The following is a 16,369-nucleotide window of genomic DNA, read 5'->3' as shown; positions in this document are numbered from 1 at the left end:
GACAACATTCCCATGTACGGCATTTTGCTCTCTACATTCCCGATGTTCAAAGTGGTAGACTGTAAATGTGCCTGATTGCTGTTTTCAAGCGTATATTCCTTCATAGATCCTAAGCTAATCTTATATGACGGACTAATGAACTCTCTTTGAGGGTCTGGTTTAATTTCTTGGGGTGTTTTGGGATTGCTGGGGCTCAAATCAAATGAGAACGTGGCCGAGACAGGTCTGACGTTAAAAGGAGAGAACGAGATATGAAATGCTAAATATTCCCCACGACTAGCTGGGTGCTAATAAAGCCGAGATGTAATTAGCTTTACCGCGGGAGCCTCTCAGTTATTGGCTCGGCTTGGCTTGGGGACACGCAGCCGCCAGCCACATGCATACATAAACGTCCTTTCCATATCAGGCTTGTGTGTTTCAAGCGAGGGCACGCCATAGGTGCTGATGGGGTGGGTATGCGCCACCATTTGGAAGGGATGGGGGGTTGAAGGCTGCATGAAGAAACACCTTTTACATTTTACACCTCATGGGTGGGTAAAATGTCCTAGAGATCACGTAAGGATCCCGGTGGCTGAAACCGATGTAGGTCCCAATCATTGTCATGTTGTCAACAATAAAACTACGCTTGTGTAGGAATGTGACTGAATGTTTTGGTGGCGGTCGGAGAGGCCGTAGGTGCAAATTAGCAGTCGCTTCATTGTGAACGCTTTGGGTGCCTTGAAAATGAATGAATAACATAACATATAACATATGTGTTACATTATGTAACACATAGGGTAAAACATAACATAAAAACATAACGTACAACATTAAACATAACATAACATAAAATGTAGCAGAACGTAACATAACATAAAACATAGCGTAGCGTAACATAACATGACGCAACGTAACATAACATAAAACATAACATAACATAACACGTAGCATAACATAACATAACATAAAACATAGCATAGCGTAACATAACATAAAACGTAGTGTAACATAACATGACGCAACATAACATAACATAAAACATAACATAAAATATAACAAAACATAACATAAAACAACATAAAACATAACATAAAACATAGTGTAGCGTAGCGTAACATAACATGACGCAACATAACATAACATAAAATATAAAACAGAACATAACATAAAACAGAACATAACATAAAACGTAGCGTAGCATAACATAACGCATAACATAACGCATAACATAACGCATAACATAAAACATAACATAACATAAGACATAACATAACATAAAATATAAAACAGAACATAACATAAAACAGAACATAACAAAACGTAGCGTAGCATAACATAACGCATAAAATAACGCATAACATAAAACATAACATAACATAAGACATAACATAAAATAAGACATAACATAACATAAAACATAAGACATAACATAAAACAACATAAAACATAACATAACATAAAACATAACATAAAACATAACATAAAACAAAACATAAAACATAAGATAACATAAAATAAGACATAACATAAAACATAAGACATAACATAAAACAACATAAAACATAACATAACATAACATAAAACATAACATAACATAAAACATATAACATATAACATAAGCTTTCACGATGGGCTGATCAATAGAGGCATGAAAATAGTAAGTATAGCATTCGGTGTTTATAGCCTTCAGTGTTTTGCAGGCTAAAACAGGAAGTCAAAAACAATGAAAAGTTATTTCTCCTATTTAAAAGGGACATTTCATCATTTTACACAGAAACAAGCTAGTATTTTACGGCGTGTGTGTGTGTCTACTTTGTAGACAAGATTGGATTTCAGGGGCCGAAGCTGAGCTCAGAGTTGGGCGGCGGGTTGAAGGCCCGTGATTGGCTGTCCTGTGATTACCTCGGAAGAGTGTTTATAGAGAGATGATGTGTTCGTGTACGGCGGGGAAACGGGACAGCTGCTTTCACTCTGTAGCGTGAAGATGGATAGTCACTGGAAATACACACCTTGTAGTGTGTGTGTGTGTACAGCTGGACTGCTGTGAGACACACACACACACACACACACATGTGACCACCACCAGTACATGGCTGACCTTTCTCTGGCCTACTAGCCTCACTTACCAGTCAAATTTGGGATAGAACGATGATAAACATCAACATCACGTGATACTGACTTCAGAGTTTTTCTTTACTTGTTGGAATAACTCCGTATTGCGACTTTTTTGTTCGTCCAGTCTTGAAATTTAGTTTGAATCAAAAACAAACTTTCCTTAGCAGTCCAGTGCCGATTGCTCACCTCCATTTTTTTTTAAATGGAAGAACGTCTGGAACTGCGTGTTACGTCATATCTCAGCATTCCCTGAAAGAACGCACCCGGGAACAGGAAAAGATAAAGTTCAATCTTGCTAATATTTTATAATTAAACCCGGGACATGTTTTATATAGATATGTATTTTCTTTTTGAATAAAAGTGGACTTGTGAATGGCGTATAGAAGGGTTTAGATTCTGTTCCACAGATGGCGCTAATGCACACCAAAGCTGCTTGCCAACCGCCAATAAACAACAGAAGAAGAAAAACACCAGGAAGAAGAACGCACCGTGACAACTTTCCGTTTTGAGCGGGTACAAGATACCTCAATCGGATTGGGGAAAGGAATATTCCACCCTTGGGAATCCCATTATAATATTCATTGGGATTGGCACTTTTCTTTGGGAATGAGGTGTATACAAAGGTTACATTCATAACCCGAATGGAATTGGAATATTTGGGTCCATGTAAACGTGGCTATTGTGATCGGCATGACTTCGGGTGACATGGAAACAGGGGTTCAGAACATTCAGAGAGGTATTTTCCCATCTGAAAGGAAATAATTAATGAAAATATGACAAGGAAGTATTGATTTGTTCCAATAGTTAATCAAGTGTACTTACTGTAAATTAGATTTTGCATCCAAAGTTGCAGATTCTTTCCGTTTGAGCAAATAAACCGAATGGAATTGGAATATTTGGGTCCATGTAAACGTGGCTAATGATGCTATTCGGTGTCCCCATAAGGGGGGGGGGGTGTACACGGATGTCTTTTTGTTGCCGTTTGGGTATCTAACTTTAGTTAGGACTGAACCAACAGCGCCTCTGCTGGCTGCAGCTAAGCAGTGCACTCCATGTTGCTTCAATTGCTTCCCGGGATTCTTGACTTATTCAATTCCAGCCATTTTTTCCAAAAGTTGTCGCATCTCGAACGTGACGAAAAAGTGACTTTTGAATGACACGGGACCTTTTAAACCAGGAAGTAAACTCCTTGGGAGGAGCTAATTGACATAAAAAAGCTTCCTACGAGGGGTACGTTCATTAAAAACGGTATAACACGTTGGCTCTGTGGTTGTCGCCAGGCGGGTGAGCATGTGTGTGTGTGTGTGTGTGTGTGCGCGGAGGTCCACATTGACCACCGCAGGGGGCGACATGGTTGTCATGTAACAAGCGAGCCTGACAGCTTAATTACTAACGCAGCTAAAGATTTATTGGTTTATCAATTAGGGCTCCGGGCGCTGCCTTTGCCCTCGGGACGCAGGAGCCATTACCATGTGACCCAGACTCCTCTCAGTCGTGCGGGGCCACATCCTGAATCCACCCGTTGGCACACATGCCCACATTCGTATACATGTGCATGTAACCACGCACAACCACTCTCTGGAGAGACTATATAAAATCTCAGGCATACACAAGCATATATGCACACACACACACACACACACACACACACACACATAACAGCAAGATGGCGCACAAAGGGCAGCATGTGGGCGATGGACCTTTCATGTTGTGAAGCCCAGCAGAAGCAGAGAGAAGCTGCCGGCAAAATGTTCCTACATTTCTCTGCTGCAGCTACTACAAATTCCCGCCATCTGGCCGCTATTACGTTATTCCTAAATTAAAAGTGAGCTCATTCGGGACGGCGTCCAGGAAGAAGAAATCAGATAAAGCAGCCAGGTGCCGCAAACACTCCCACAGTCTTTGCTCTCAGTGTCGCCTGTGGTCACGCTTCCTCATGAGGCGCATCTTAGGGAAATGCTGCCCTCATGTGGCGACTTCTAGGAGTAACAAGTCAAAATAGGAGGAGGAGGACTTTTACCTGAACGAGCCTCCTCCCGGGTCGTTGAGCTTGTTTTTTTGATTGCCGGAGATCTGGACAGCCAAGCCCACTGGGGTCCTCCCGGCTTGGAGGGCGCCCACCTTCCCCATTGTGCCTGCCAAGAGGAGGAAACAACAAGTAAAACGACTATTATGCAAAAGTGACTTTTAAATGATCTTCTAATAATAATGTGTGTCCGGAGGGATTGTTTATGAGAATAAAATGAGGAAAAAAAATATTTCATCTCCTTTACAAGTTTGCTCCACGTTTCAGAGAATAACTCTTGCGCTTTAGTAGTGAAAAAAACGTGCATTCTAAAGCAATTTCTTTATTTTATACAATAATTATATTTTATATAATATGTATTTATTTATTATATAATAATTATATTAAATATAATAATATAGTTATATAATATAAAATATATATATTATTAAAATTTTATTAAATAATGAAATTAAATATAATATAATTATATAATAATTGTATTTATATAATATGAAAAAATATATTTAAAAATATAAAAAATATATAAAATCCTAATTTCTACAAAAGAAATTCAGAAGAAAGTTGAAATAGTTAAAAAATAATCAATAAAATGTAGAAAAAATAATAATAATGATAACTTCAAGATATTTTCAGAATTTACAGCCACAAATCATAATTTCTACAAAAGAAATTCACAAGAAGAAAGTTGAAATAGTTAAAAAATAATCAATAAAATTTAGAAAAAATAATATTAATAATAACTTCAAGAGATTTTCAGAATTTTAAGAGAAAAAAGTAAAGAGTAAAAATATTCTAAGCTGTAAAAAATTTACTAGGATAAATAAATAAAATTATAATAAAGCACCAAACATAATTTTATTGCGTGAAAATCTCGATAAAAATATAATTATACAATAATTATATTGATATAATATAAAAAAAATATTATATATTAAGACTTTATTGTTAGCTAAGCATTTACTAGCATCACAATGGCTAAATGAAGGAAAATACAAACACAGTATAAGGCAACCAGAAGATGCATTCAAAGACCTTGTGATGATATGTTCATATGTTCTACGCTGGATTCTACAGTAATGTTTGGTGAGACATACAAGCACCAAACATAATTTTATTGCATGTTTGAATGATCTCACAACAGAAATCTCGAATAAAAAAACCACGTTTAAAACACAAAAAATAATAATAATAATAACTTCAAGATATTTTCAGAATTTACAGCCACAAATCGTAATTTCTACAAAATAAATTCACAAGAAGAAAGTTGAAATAGTTAAAAAATAATCAATAAAATTTAGAAAAAATAATATTAATAATAACTTCAAGAGATTTTCAGAATTTTAAGAGAAAAAAGTAAAGAGTAAAAATATTCTAAGCTGTAAAAAAATTATTAGGATAAATAAATAAAATAATAATAAAGCACCAAACGTAATTTTATTGCGTGAAAATCTCGAATAAAAACATAGGCTACCGTTGCGGTCCAAACATACGCTAAGCTAAACCCGAGCCAAAAAAAAAAAACAAAGTTAGTTAAGTCTTCTACTCCTGAACCGCTACACACAAAAAGATGCAAATTTGTCAAAACGAGCACCGCTTCTGTGTTGCTTGTGCTATTATTGTTATGACAAAAACACCACAAGGTGGCGCTGTTATGAGACCCCAATGTTTTACCCCTAAAAAAGTCAAATTGGACACAGCTGAATGTGCTGACGTAGCAACTAAACGTCCATAAGTTCCAAAACTTTCTACTGTTACACTGTATGCATGACTAGCATGTATTGCTAGCATGCCTTCCAAAGCATTTTGACCCCGACCCACAGGGGGCGCCACAAAAGGTCATGTGAAAACATTGCAATATTGGCGCAGAGTTGCGTCACCTTCAGGAACAAAACACTTCACCGGTTCTCCTCAACACTTCCACACGGCATCCTGCTTCATGCTCTGAGACATTTTCAAACCCCCCCACTACCCTCCTAAGACCCCCCCACACCCCACCCCTCCCTCAGCGAAGCACAAGGACTGCCAGAGTGAATTTAAACTTGATCTTAACAGGCATGTTCCACGCCGAGAGGCACGGAAAAGTATTTTTAGAACGATCCCCGCATTCCAATTTATGGGCATAAAACGACCTACAGATCTTTCACTGCGGGGCGATTTTTTTTTTTTTTTTTTTTTTTGGGGTGTGGGGGGGTATATCAAATTTGTATTCTGATTGCGCACACTCACACACGCAAAAAAAAAATAGGTAAACACACACACACACACACACAGCACCTAAGCACACAGGAAGCTCTCTTAGGAGAGTGTTTCAGCTGGTTGGCGTTGGGGCGATGTTTGTGGGCTCCTGTGTGTGTGTTTGTGTGTGTGTTTATGTGTGTGTGTGTGTGTGTGAATCACGGTGAGTAAGCAGCGGCACCGATGTTTGAGGAGGCTTTATAAGCAGACAAGAAAGCAACCTTTTCTCGCTATGCTTCCCGCCATGCTTACACATCCTGCAGCCCACCGACGGGACGCTTCACTAAATGGCTAAAATGGCCTGTTTAGCCTCCTCCGCCGTGCACGCTTTTTAAGCGCAGGTCACCTTTGAGTCACGGTGCGTGTGTAACAGATGCGTGTGTAACAGATACGTGTGTAACAGATACGTGTGTAACGAACAACGCAACCTGCATTCCTGGCTCGAAAGCAAACGTATGCGACTTATGCAAACGTGACTTTGTTGTGATGCTCCAATGGTGACGCGCGTCTCCCTTATCGGCACCAAACGTGAGAAAACGCGTCTTTGCGCCGCTTTTCATGCCACCGTGAAGGAAAACCTCGCCTCCCTCTGTGTGTGTACACCCAAAAGGCTTCACTACACATCTTAAAATAAGCCTGCTTCAGCGGGTATGCTAACTTTAGCATCATGTTGCTATTAAAATGTGAACGTGATGTTAGCACAGGCTGCACGGCGGTCGAGTGGTTAGCACGCAGACCTCACAAAGGAGTTTGCACGTTCTCCCCGTGCATGCGTGGGTTTTCTCCGGGTACTCCGGTTTCCTCCCACATTCCAAAAAAAAAAACATGCTAGGTTAATTAGCGACTCCAAATTGTCCATAGGTATGAATGTGAGTGTGAATGGTTGTTTGTCTATATGTGCCCTGTGATTGGCTGGCCACCAGTCGAGGGTGTACCCCGCCTCTCGCCTGAAGACAGCTGGGATAGGCTCCAGCACCCCCGCAACCCTTGTGAGGATAAGCGGTAGAAAATTAATGAATAAATTAATGAATAATAATAATAATAATAACAAAAAAGGGCTGCACAGTGGATGAGTGGTTAGCGCGCAGACCTCACAGCTAGGAGACCCGGTTTCAATTCCACCCTCGGGCATTTCTGTGTGGAGTTTGCATGTTCTCCCCGTGCATGCGTGGGTTTTCTCCGGGTACTCCGGTTTCCTCCCACATTCCAAAAAAAAAACATGCTAGGTTAATTAGCGACTCCAAATTGTCCATAGGTATGAATGTGAGTGTGAATGGTTGTTTGTCTATATGTGCCCTGTGATTGGCTGGCCACCAGTCCAGGGTGTACCCCGCCTCTCGCTCGAAGACAGCTGGGATAGGCTCCCTCGTGAGGATAAGCGGTAGAAAATGAATGAATGAATTTTAACACAAACAAAGCCAATATGTTTGTTTCACCAGCAGGTTTCGCCACCACTGCTGGGCCCCTGCAAACGCATCCGCTACCCCTTGATATCCATACTGTACTTTTTCACTGAAATTGAAAGACAAGACGCCCAAAGACAGCTGGGATAGGCTCCAGCACCCCCTGCGACCCTCGTGAGGATAAGCAGTAGAAAATGAATGAATGAATGAATGTTAGCACTGTCATGTTAGCAGCCGTATGCCGGGGTTGCTAAGTTTTATTTCCCTCACAAGTGCATAGAAAACCTGTTTATGATGCTTTTTTTAACCATTATTAGAGCCCTGTAGACATGAAATAGCACCCCTATAGTCACCTTTACACGTCTATGATTCTGTGTTTATTACTACATTGCGCAACACTCGTGACTACGGGACTACTGCAGGGCCGTAAGAAAGCATCAAATTAACTACCGAGCTAACTAGTACTATATATATAGCTAACTAGTATATAATATGACCAGGTCACAAAGATCTACCACTGTATTTAAAAACAGTTTAAAGTCAATCAAAGTTTACGCGGAATCAAAGTACTCGATATCATAATTATATTTAATGTGGTAATAAAGATAATTACACATAATTCCACGATAACCGGTAATATCAAAGTCAAATTAGCGGCGTTGCGTTCATGGGGACACGCAAGGGAACTGATGGATGCCAAACGCCGTAATGTCGGACATAGTGACAAGCCCAAAACGTACCACTTCCACATCGAATGGGAGGAGAACTTTTTCCACTCCGTCATGCTGGACATGCCGTGGCATTGTTAAGGTATTGTTTCGTTAATGAAACACTACTGATTCCAGAATACTACATATGACTTGACGTTTAGTTAAAGTTGTTAAAAAATACTATAATATAGTATACTTCCTAAAAAACTGGAGGAAAACAAGGAAAGGAGCAGAGAAAGCATGGAGAATTCCAGCTTGACGTCTCACCTTGAGCTCTCACCGACTGTGTGATCATCACCGGTACTCGAACTTGTCCACCTACTGGCCCGGTGGTCTTCATACCCTGAAATAATGAAGAGGGACAACCGTTACTTGGCTTCAACGTTCAAACCCATACCCCTTTAAATTCTACTGCAAACATCAGCTTTACAGGTACCATGTCTGCTCTGCATGTGTGTCATCGTGTCACGGTCAAAGTACTTTTATGTTCTTTCATTTTAGTGCACACCAACATGTACACATTTATAGTACTCCACATGCAATTTGGCTCTTGAATACGCTTGTATGATCTCCATTTTGTTGCATTTTCATACAGTTTAGTCTGTACAGTACAGATAAATTAATAAATATTATCAGTTCTCTAGTATTTCAAATAGTGCAGTGGTCAAAATATTATGGGAATAAAAATCATAATTTCTACAAAAGAAATTCACAAAAAGAAAGTTTAAATAGTTAAAAAATAATCAATAAAATGTAGAAAAAATAATAATTTCAAGAGATTTTCTGAATTTTAAGAGAAAAATGTAAAAAGTAAAAATATTCTAAGCTGGAAAAAATTCACAAGAATAAATAAAATAAAATAATTAATTATTTATTTTTTATATCTAAAAATAAAAATAAAAATAAAAATAAAAATAAAAATAAAAATAAAAATAAAAATAAAAATAAAAATAAAAATAAAAATAAAAATAAAAATAAAAATAAAAATAAAAATAATTCTTCAAAATCACTTTTGAGAGGTTGGGCAGGAAAAGTTATAATATAATGGAAATAAAGTCAGAATATTCCGAAAAGAAAAATTTCACAAGAAAAGCAAAAAAAAAAAAAAAAAACAGCATAAAACTGATTTACAAAACAGTTTACAAGATATGAAAATGACCCTTGTATCCTTCAATTTTTCAGTTTGTGGCTGTTGATGGAAAACCAAAGTTTTAAAGTGTAGTCTCAGTGGGTTACATCCGGAAAACTGCTGCCAAATGGGCCGTGGATGGTCCGCAATCGACCTGATTGGGGGATAGGCTTGACCGCCATGCTTGGATGTCCCGATACTTTAGTCCATAAAGTGTATGATGGGGATTGATCTCCACATATTTCTCCATGTGACCTACATTGCCTTGCATCGCCGGATAAGATAATATGAAGATAACAAGAAATCAAGATCACAGTGTGGAGGAAAAAAAAAAAATCAGCAAAGACGTAGAAGGAGCGGGGCTGTGAACGGGGGGGTGGGGGCGGGCGGCGTGCCGGGCTATTAGAGTCACTTCCTTCCTGTGTAGCCGCCACAGGTCGGGCCTGGGGCTCAGCCATCCATTCCTTACCAGTTTGCTTCTTGCTGCATATTTTTTTCGCCTTGTTTTCCATTCCCTGACACATGCTATATTACTGTTCAAGGGGTGAGAAGAAAAAAAAAAACAAAAAAAAACCAAGACTAAGGCCCATCTTTTCCCCTCACAGATGCACTGCAGGGTTTGCACGAGTGGGAGGAATTCATTCGGCACAGACAGCAAACACCCCTGGCCACTCGGCGACACACTTTGGGGAACAAAACAACACAGGTAGAAAGTTGGGAAGTAAATGTGAAGCACTGTTTCTTTAAGAAAATATGCTTTAAATGGCACACGTGACGGCTGCACGGTGGTCGAGTGGTTAGCGCGCAGACCTCACAGCTCGGAGACACGGGTTCAATTCCACCCTCGGCCATCTCTGTGTGGAGTTTGCATGTTCTCCTTGCGTGACTTATACGCCAGTGCGACTTAAGTACGTTTTTTTCTACCTAATTATGCATTTTTGGCCTTGTGCGACTTATACTCCAGTGCGACTTATGTATGTTTTTTTTTTCTACCTAGTTATGCATTTTTGGCCTCGTGTGACTTATACTCCGAAGCGACTTATTGTCCAGAAAATCTGTAGTATTTTACAAACAAGTAGTTTGTAAAATAAATTATCCACAAAAAATGCGACTTATGTATGTTTTTTTCTACCTAATTATGCATTTTTGGCCTTGTGCGACTTATACTCCAGTGCGACTTATGTATGTTTTTTTCTACCTAATTGTGCATTTTTGGCCTTGCGTGACTTATGTATGTTTTTTTTCTACCTAATTATGCATTTTTGGCCTTGTGCGACTTATACTCCGAAGCGACTTATAGTCCAGAAAATCTGTAGTATTTTACAAACAAGTAGTTTGTAAAATAAATTACCCGCAAAAAATGAGACTTATACTCCAGTGCAACTTATGTATGTTTTTTTCTACCTAATTATGCATTTTTGGCCTTGTGTGACTTATACTCCAGTGCGACTTATGTATGTTTTTTTTCTGCCTAATTATGCATTTTTGGCCTTGTGTGACTTATACTCCAGTGCGACTTATGTATGTTTTTTTCTACCTAATTATGCATTTTTGGCCTTGTGTGACTTATACTCCAGTGCGACTTATGTATGTTTTTTTTCTACCTAATTATGCATTTTTGGCCTTGTACGACTTATACCTCAGTGCGACTTATGTATGTTTTTTTTCTACCTAATTATGCATTTTTGGCCTTGTGTGACTTATACTCCAGAACGACTTATGTATGTTTTTTTCTACCTAATTATGCATTTTTGGCCTTGTGCGACTTATACTCCAGAACGACTTATGTATGTTTTTTTCTACCTAATTATGCATTTTTGGCCTTGTGTGACTTATACTCCGGAGCCACTTATGTATGTTTTTTTCTACCTAATTATGCATTTTTGGCCTTGTGCGACTTATACTCCGGAGCAACTTCTAGTCCAGAAAATACAGTAAGTACAGTTTCCATTTCCCCCTTCTATTCAATTGAAAACTGTGTAAAACTGCAACTGCCCACTTGCACACAGTGTGTACTGTACTGACTTGAAGTCAAGTGTCTTCCATAATACCCTCAGAAATGCTTCCCGGAGTACAGTGGTAGCAGAAAGCAGATTTTATTTGGCCTAATTCAACAAACTGTTGGCGAGCCAGAGGCTGTCATTTACTAATGTTTTGTGTGATAGCTTATGTTGTGTATTTGTGTTGGTGTGTATGTGAACGGAGTGTGAGCGAGAGAAAAGGAAAAAGAGAGAGAGAAAGAGAGAGAGAGCGAGAGGGACCAGAGGCATGTTCTGGACATAGACTGCGGCCGGCCGCCACATTGCTTTAAAATTGACCCGGGGCTGACCTAGTTACCTCACTTCACCCTCTGCTGGTTAATGGAGGGAGGGAGGAAGATGGGTGAGTGATGTCGGGGAAGATACACACCGACTACCACTGTGTGTGTGTGTGTGTGTGCGCAAAGAAGGAAAATTGGAGAAAGACAGAAGAGCACCCTGTGGCTCTCCCGTACTCTTCTGCCCGGACCAGACTAGTCTGACCTCGCCTGACCCACTCCGTCCCACACCCAGACGCCCGTGCTGTGTGCAGTTGCATAATGAGCACGTGCACGTACTCACACACCCGTAGCTCGGCGCTGGTGTGAGTTGAATCAACTTGGCTGGTTCACTTCACTTGGCGCTGCAGGTTAGCGGATAAAGTTTCTAACAAAGACAAGTCCAGTGGAGGCAAAATGCCAGTAATTCGCTTTTCCACCAGTAGGGGCAGAATATCTGTTTCAATGCTGCAAAAGATGACATACATGTCATACATGTCACATATGCTAAAAGCAGGGGTGCCCTGACCGAATTTCAGTGAAAAAGTACAGTATGAATATCAAGGGGGAGTACTGAGGGGCAGCGGATGCGTCCACAGGGGCCCAGCAGATGTGGGTAAACCTGTTTTTCATTCAGGTTTTTGATTAAAACGTGAAGAAATATTCTGGTAAAACAAACTTATTGGCTTTGTTTGTGTTGAAATTCATTCATTCATTTTCTACCGCTTATCCTCACGAGGGGTGCTGGAGCCCATCCCAGCTGTCTTTGGGCGAGAGAGGCAGGGTACACCCTGGACTGGTAGCCAGCCAATCACAGGGCACATATAGACAAACAACCATTCACACTCACATTCATACCTATGGACAATTTGGAGTGGCTAATTAACCTAGCATGTTTTTGGAATGTGGGAGGAAACCGGAGTACCCGGAGAAAACCCACGCATGCACGGGGAGAACATGCAAACTCCACACAGAGATGGCCCGAGGGTGGAATTGAACTCTCCTTGCTGTAAGGTCTGTATGCAAACCACTCGACCGCCGTGGTTGAAATAAGTTATAAAAAGTGTGAGTGGATGCTCATATCACCGTGTACATAAAATAAAAAATAAAAATAAAAATAAAAATAAAAATAAAAATAAAAATAAAAATAAAAATAAAAATAAAAATAAAAATAAAAATAAAAATAAAAATAAAAATAAAAATAAAAATAAAAATAAAAATAAAAATAAAAATAAAAATAAAAATAAAAATAAAAATAACAAATTAGGAAAGCAGGAAGTGAACAAATGTAACAGTTAGTGATTGTAAAAGTACCAGATGGAGGGGTAGGATTTAATAAGCTTTGCTTCTTCCTACTCCTTTTGGACATGTGGAACTGGGAACTGATTATGTAGATGCACATGGAAAGCTACATTGTTCTTCAACTGTTGGACTTTGGGCCATCACATGTCCAATGCAACATTGTGAGACCTCAGACACATTTTCCATCCCTACTAGAAATACATGAAGTCCAAGGTGTGCAACATGGAGAGACCAGTGAAGTCTATGGACGTGCTAATGCTAATAGCTCAGCGTGTTCCAGCTGCGTACATACCATGGCAGCTGCATGTCCCACAGCACCGGCGGCGGTGCTGACGCTGTTCGGGTGGCGTATGTGGACGGTCGGCGCGGTGGGCGCGCTCGCCACAGCGGCGGCGGCGGGAGGCGTGCCGCAGGCCACCGGTTTGACTCCCTGCTGCGGGGGCTGGGTCAGCGACTGCTGACTGTTGAGCAAAGACAGCCGCAGGGCCGGGAGGCTCTTCTGTTGACGGGGCGGAGAAGATAGAAAGAAAAGTTGAAGCACTTTCAGAGCATAAGACATGAAACCGTTATATCGGGATATTTCATAGTGTACACAAACGCTACATACGCCATTAGCTATTTGGGATCGGACCGCTGTCTCACACACACACACACAAAGAGAATATTTCAGGCAAGTTTTGGACGCCAGCGACTTAACATTGCATGACAACATGTGTTTGTAGCCGCATCGGGCGCTCGGCTGCCTTGATGTGACGCTCATCATGCTTGGCTGGAGAAACCTGCTGGCGACTGGCAGGGACGGCTACCGGGGCCACTGTCACACACAGTCAGAAATCAGGCCAGAGGGCCGAGTGTGTGTGTGTGTGTGTGTGTGTGTATCATTCTAGTGTCAGCCTTAGACATTACTAGCAACAGTGCAAAGTGAGTGCTACTTTGAGGAGGGGGTCACTTTAGGAAAACATACAAAAAGGGGTACCTCAGGGAACCGGAAAGGGATGATTTAAGTTCAACGAGTCATTTAAGGCAGTGACTTTCAACAACTGTGCCGCGGGACACAAGTGTACCGTGAGAAATAGTCAGGTGTGCCGTGAGGAATTATTCAATATCACTTTTTTTAATTAACATGTATTAATAATGGGCGGCACGGTGGTCGAGTGGTTAGTGCGCAGAGCTCACAGCTAGGAGACCGGGGTTCGATTCCACCCTCGGCCATCTCTGTGTGGAGTTTGCGGTTTCCTCCTACATTCCAAAAACATGCTAGGTTAATTAGCGACTCCAAATTGTCCATAGGTATGAATGTGAGTGTGAATGGTTGTTTGTCTATATGTGCCCTGTGATTGGCTGGCCACCAGTCCAGGGTGTACCCCGCCTCTCGCCCCAAGACAGCTGGGATAGGCTCCAGCACCCCCCGCCATCCTTGTGAGGATAAGTGGTACAAAATGAATGAATGAAAAATAATAATAATAATAACAAAAAAGGACGGCGGTCGAGTGGTTAGCGAGTGGTTAGCGCGAAGGCCTCACAGCTAGAAGACCCGAGTTCAATCCCACCCTCGGCCATCTCTGTGTGGAGTCTGCATGTTCTCCCTGTGCATGCGTGGGTTTTCTCCGGGTACTCCGGTTTCCTCCCACATTCCAAAAACATGCTAGGTTAATTAGCCACTCCAAATTGTCCATAGGTATGAATGTGAGTGTGAATGGTTGTTTGTCTATATGTGCCCTGTGATTGGCTGGCCACCAGTCCAGGGTGTACCCCGCCTCTCTCGCCTGAAGAGAAGCTGGGATAGGCTCCAGCATCCCCCCGCGACCCTCGTGAGAATAAGCAGTAGAAAATGAATAAATGAATGAATGATTCAATTGAGCTGGTTTCATAATTATACCTTTTGAGTGTTAAGTTGGTGTGTGATGAGTTTAGTGTTCTTTGCAAAAACACTAACATACTCCAAAAAACATGCTAGGTTAATTAGTGACTCCAAATTGTCCATAGGTATGAATGTGAGTGTGAATGGTTGTTTGTCTATATGTGCTCTGTGATTGCCTCGTTCCTCTAATAGACTTAGTGATGCACGTGAGAGGTAGTGGTGACGTGTTTTAACATTGTTGGTTAAATTAGGATGCGGATCAAAAGGATCTGCTGTGGCGAGTCCGTAATCAGGAAAAAACGTGCCGTGGCGCAAAACCGGTTGAAAAACACAGATTTAAGTGGTCATTAGTCAATTACAAAGATGGTTAATGTGGGGTCCCACCTTGAGAAAGGGCACCAGGTACGGCTGCGGCGAGGACTTGAGCTCCGTCTGCAGTCGGCTCGTGAACTCCTCAGGCTCGATCTTTGCATCCTTTTTTTTTTTTTTTTTTAAATGTCACACAGACAGGAAAGATGAACAGAACAATGAACCCCACTTCACATGAAAGACGTTACACGATGTAAACCTAGGAGACTTAAACACCATGCTCATCCTGTCTCCTCCAGGCAAACCGCCGCTCATTATTTATGTCATTTAAAATAATAATAAGACAGAGAGGAAGCGAGGGTTTCATGCCGCCATCTGCAGGCAAGAAAGGCTCACTGCAAGTCGAGTCTTATTTGGTACACCACGCTCACCAGCAGGTCCTGGACCAGAGCTTTGACGTTCTTGGAGGTCTCGGGTGATGGAGAATTGTGGGACGCCAGCTTGATGAGGGTGGCCAGGAAGTTTTTACACTTCTTCACGTTCTCCTGCATTTCCTGTCACGAGAGAGATAGAAATAACCGTTACATGCATATGATGTAACTTTTATCATTTGATTCAAGTTTGGTGTGCATGACAAAGTAGAAAGGAACATGTAGCGTTTTGACCGCATCCTTCGTTAGCATTGTTGAACCAGTGTTGTAATAGCGGTAAAAAGCGTTCATTGTAAACAACAGTATGGCAAGTCGTCTATACGTGCTCTGTGATTGGCTGGCCACCAGTCCAGGGTGTACCCCGCCTCTCATTTGAAGACAGCTGGGATAGGCTCCAGCACTCCCCGAGATTCTCATGAGGAAAAGTGGTAGAAAATTAATGAATGAATGAACTTTAAGCTCCTAAAATGCTGTTATTTTTCCTCATAATATTATGACCTTATTCTTCTAAAATGACAACCTTGTCCTCATTGATTTCAACATATTACTTTTACTTTTTTCATGTTAAAT

The 16,369-nt window shown here is 40.8% G+C and overlaps 1 protein-coding gene across 2 annotated transcripts in view; it reads right to left on the bottom strand.

Moving 5' to 3' along the window:
* The window catches only part of LOC131139092 (transcription initiation factor TFIID subunit 4), a 113,966-nt gene that overhangs the window by 85,827 nt on the left and 11,770 nt on the right, over positions 1 to 16,369 (bottom strand). For both annotated transcript variants that reach the window (XM_058088356.2, XM_058088358.2), the window contains 5 exons: positions 15,800 to 15,922; positions 15,444 to 15,533; positions 13,491 to 13,697; positions 8,739 to 8,814; positions 4,115 to 4,229 (listed from right to left, as the gene is read on the bottom strand). In XM_058088356.2, coding sequence (XP_057944339.2) covers positions 4,115 to 4,229; positions 8,739 to 8,814; positions 13,491 to 13,697; positions 15,444 to 15,533; positions 15,800 to 15,922 — 611 coding nt within the window. The remainder of the gene's footprint in view (positions 1 to 4,114; positions 4,230 to 8,738; positions 8,815 to 13,490; positions 13,698 to 15,443; positions 15,534 to 15,799; positions 15,923 to 16,369) is intronic.

Source organism: Doryrhamphus excisus, linkage group LG13 (genome assembly GCF_037039965.1).
Source record: "Doryrhamphus excisus strain RoL-2023G ecotype Guam linkage group LG13, RoL_Dexc_Guam_v1.1, whole genome shotgun sequence".
NCBI classification, from domain to species: domain Eukaryota; kingdom Metazoa; phylum Chordata; class Actinopteri; order Syngnathiformes; family Syngnathidae; genus Doryrhamphus; species Doryrhamphus excisus.
This window is presented reverse-complemented; position numbering and strand designations above follow the sequence as displayed.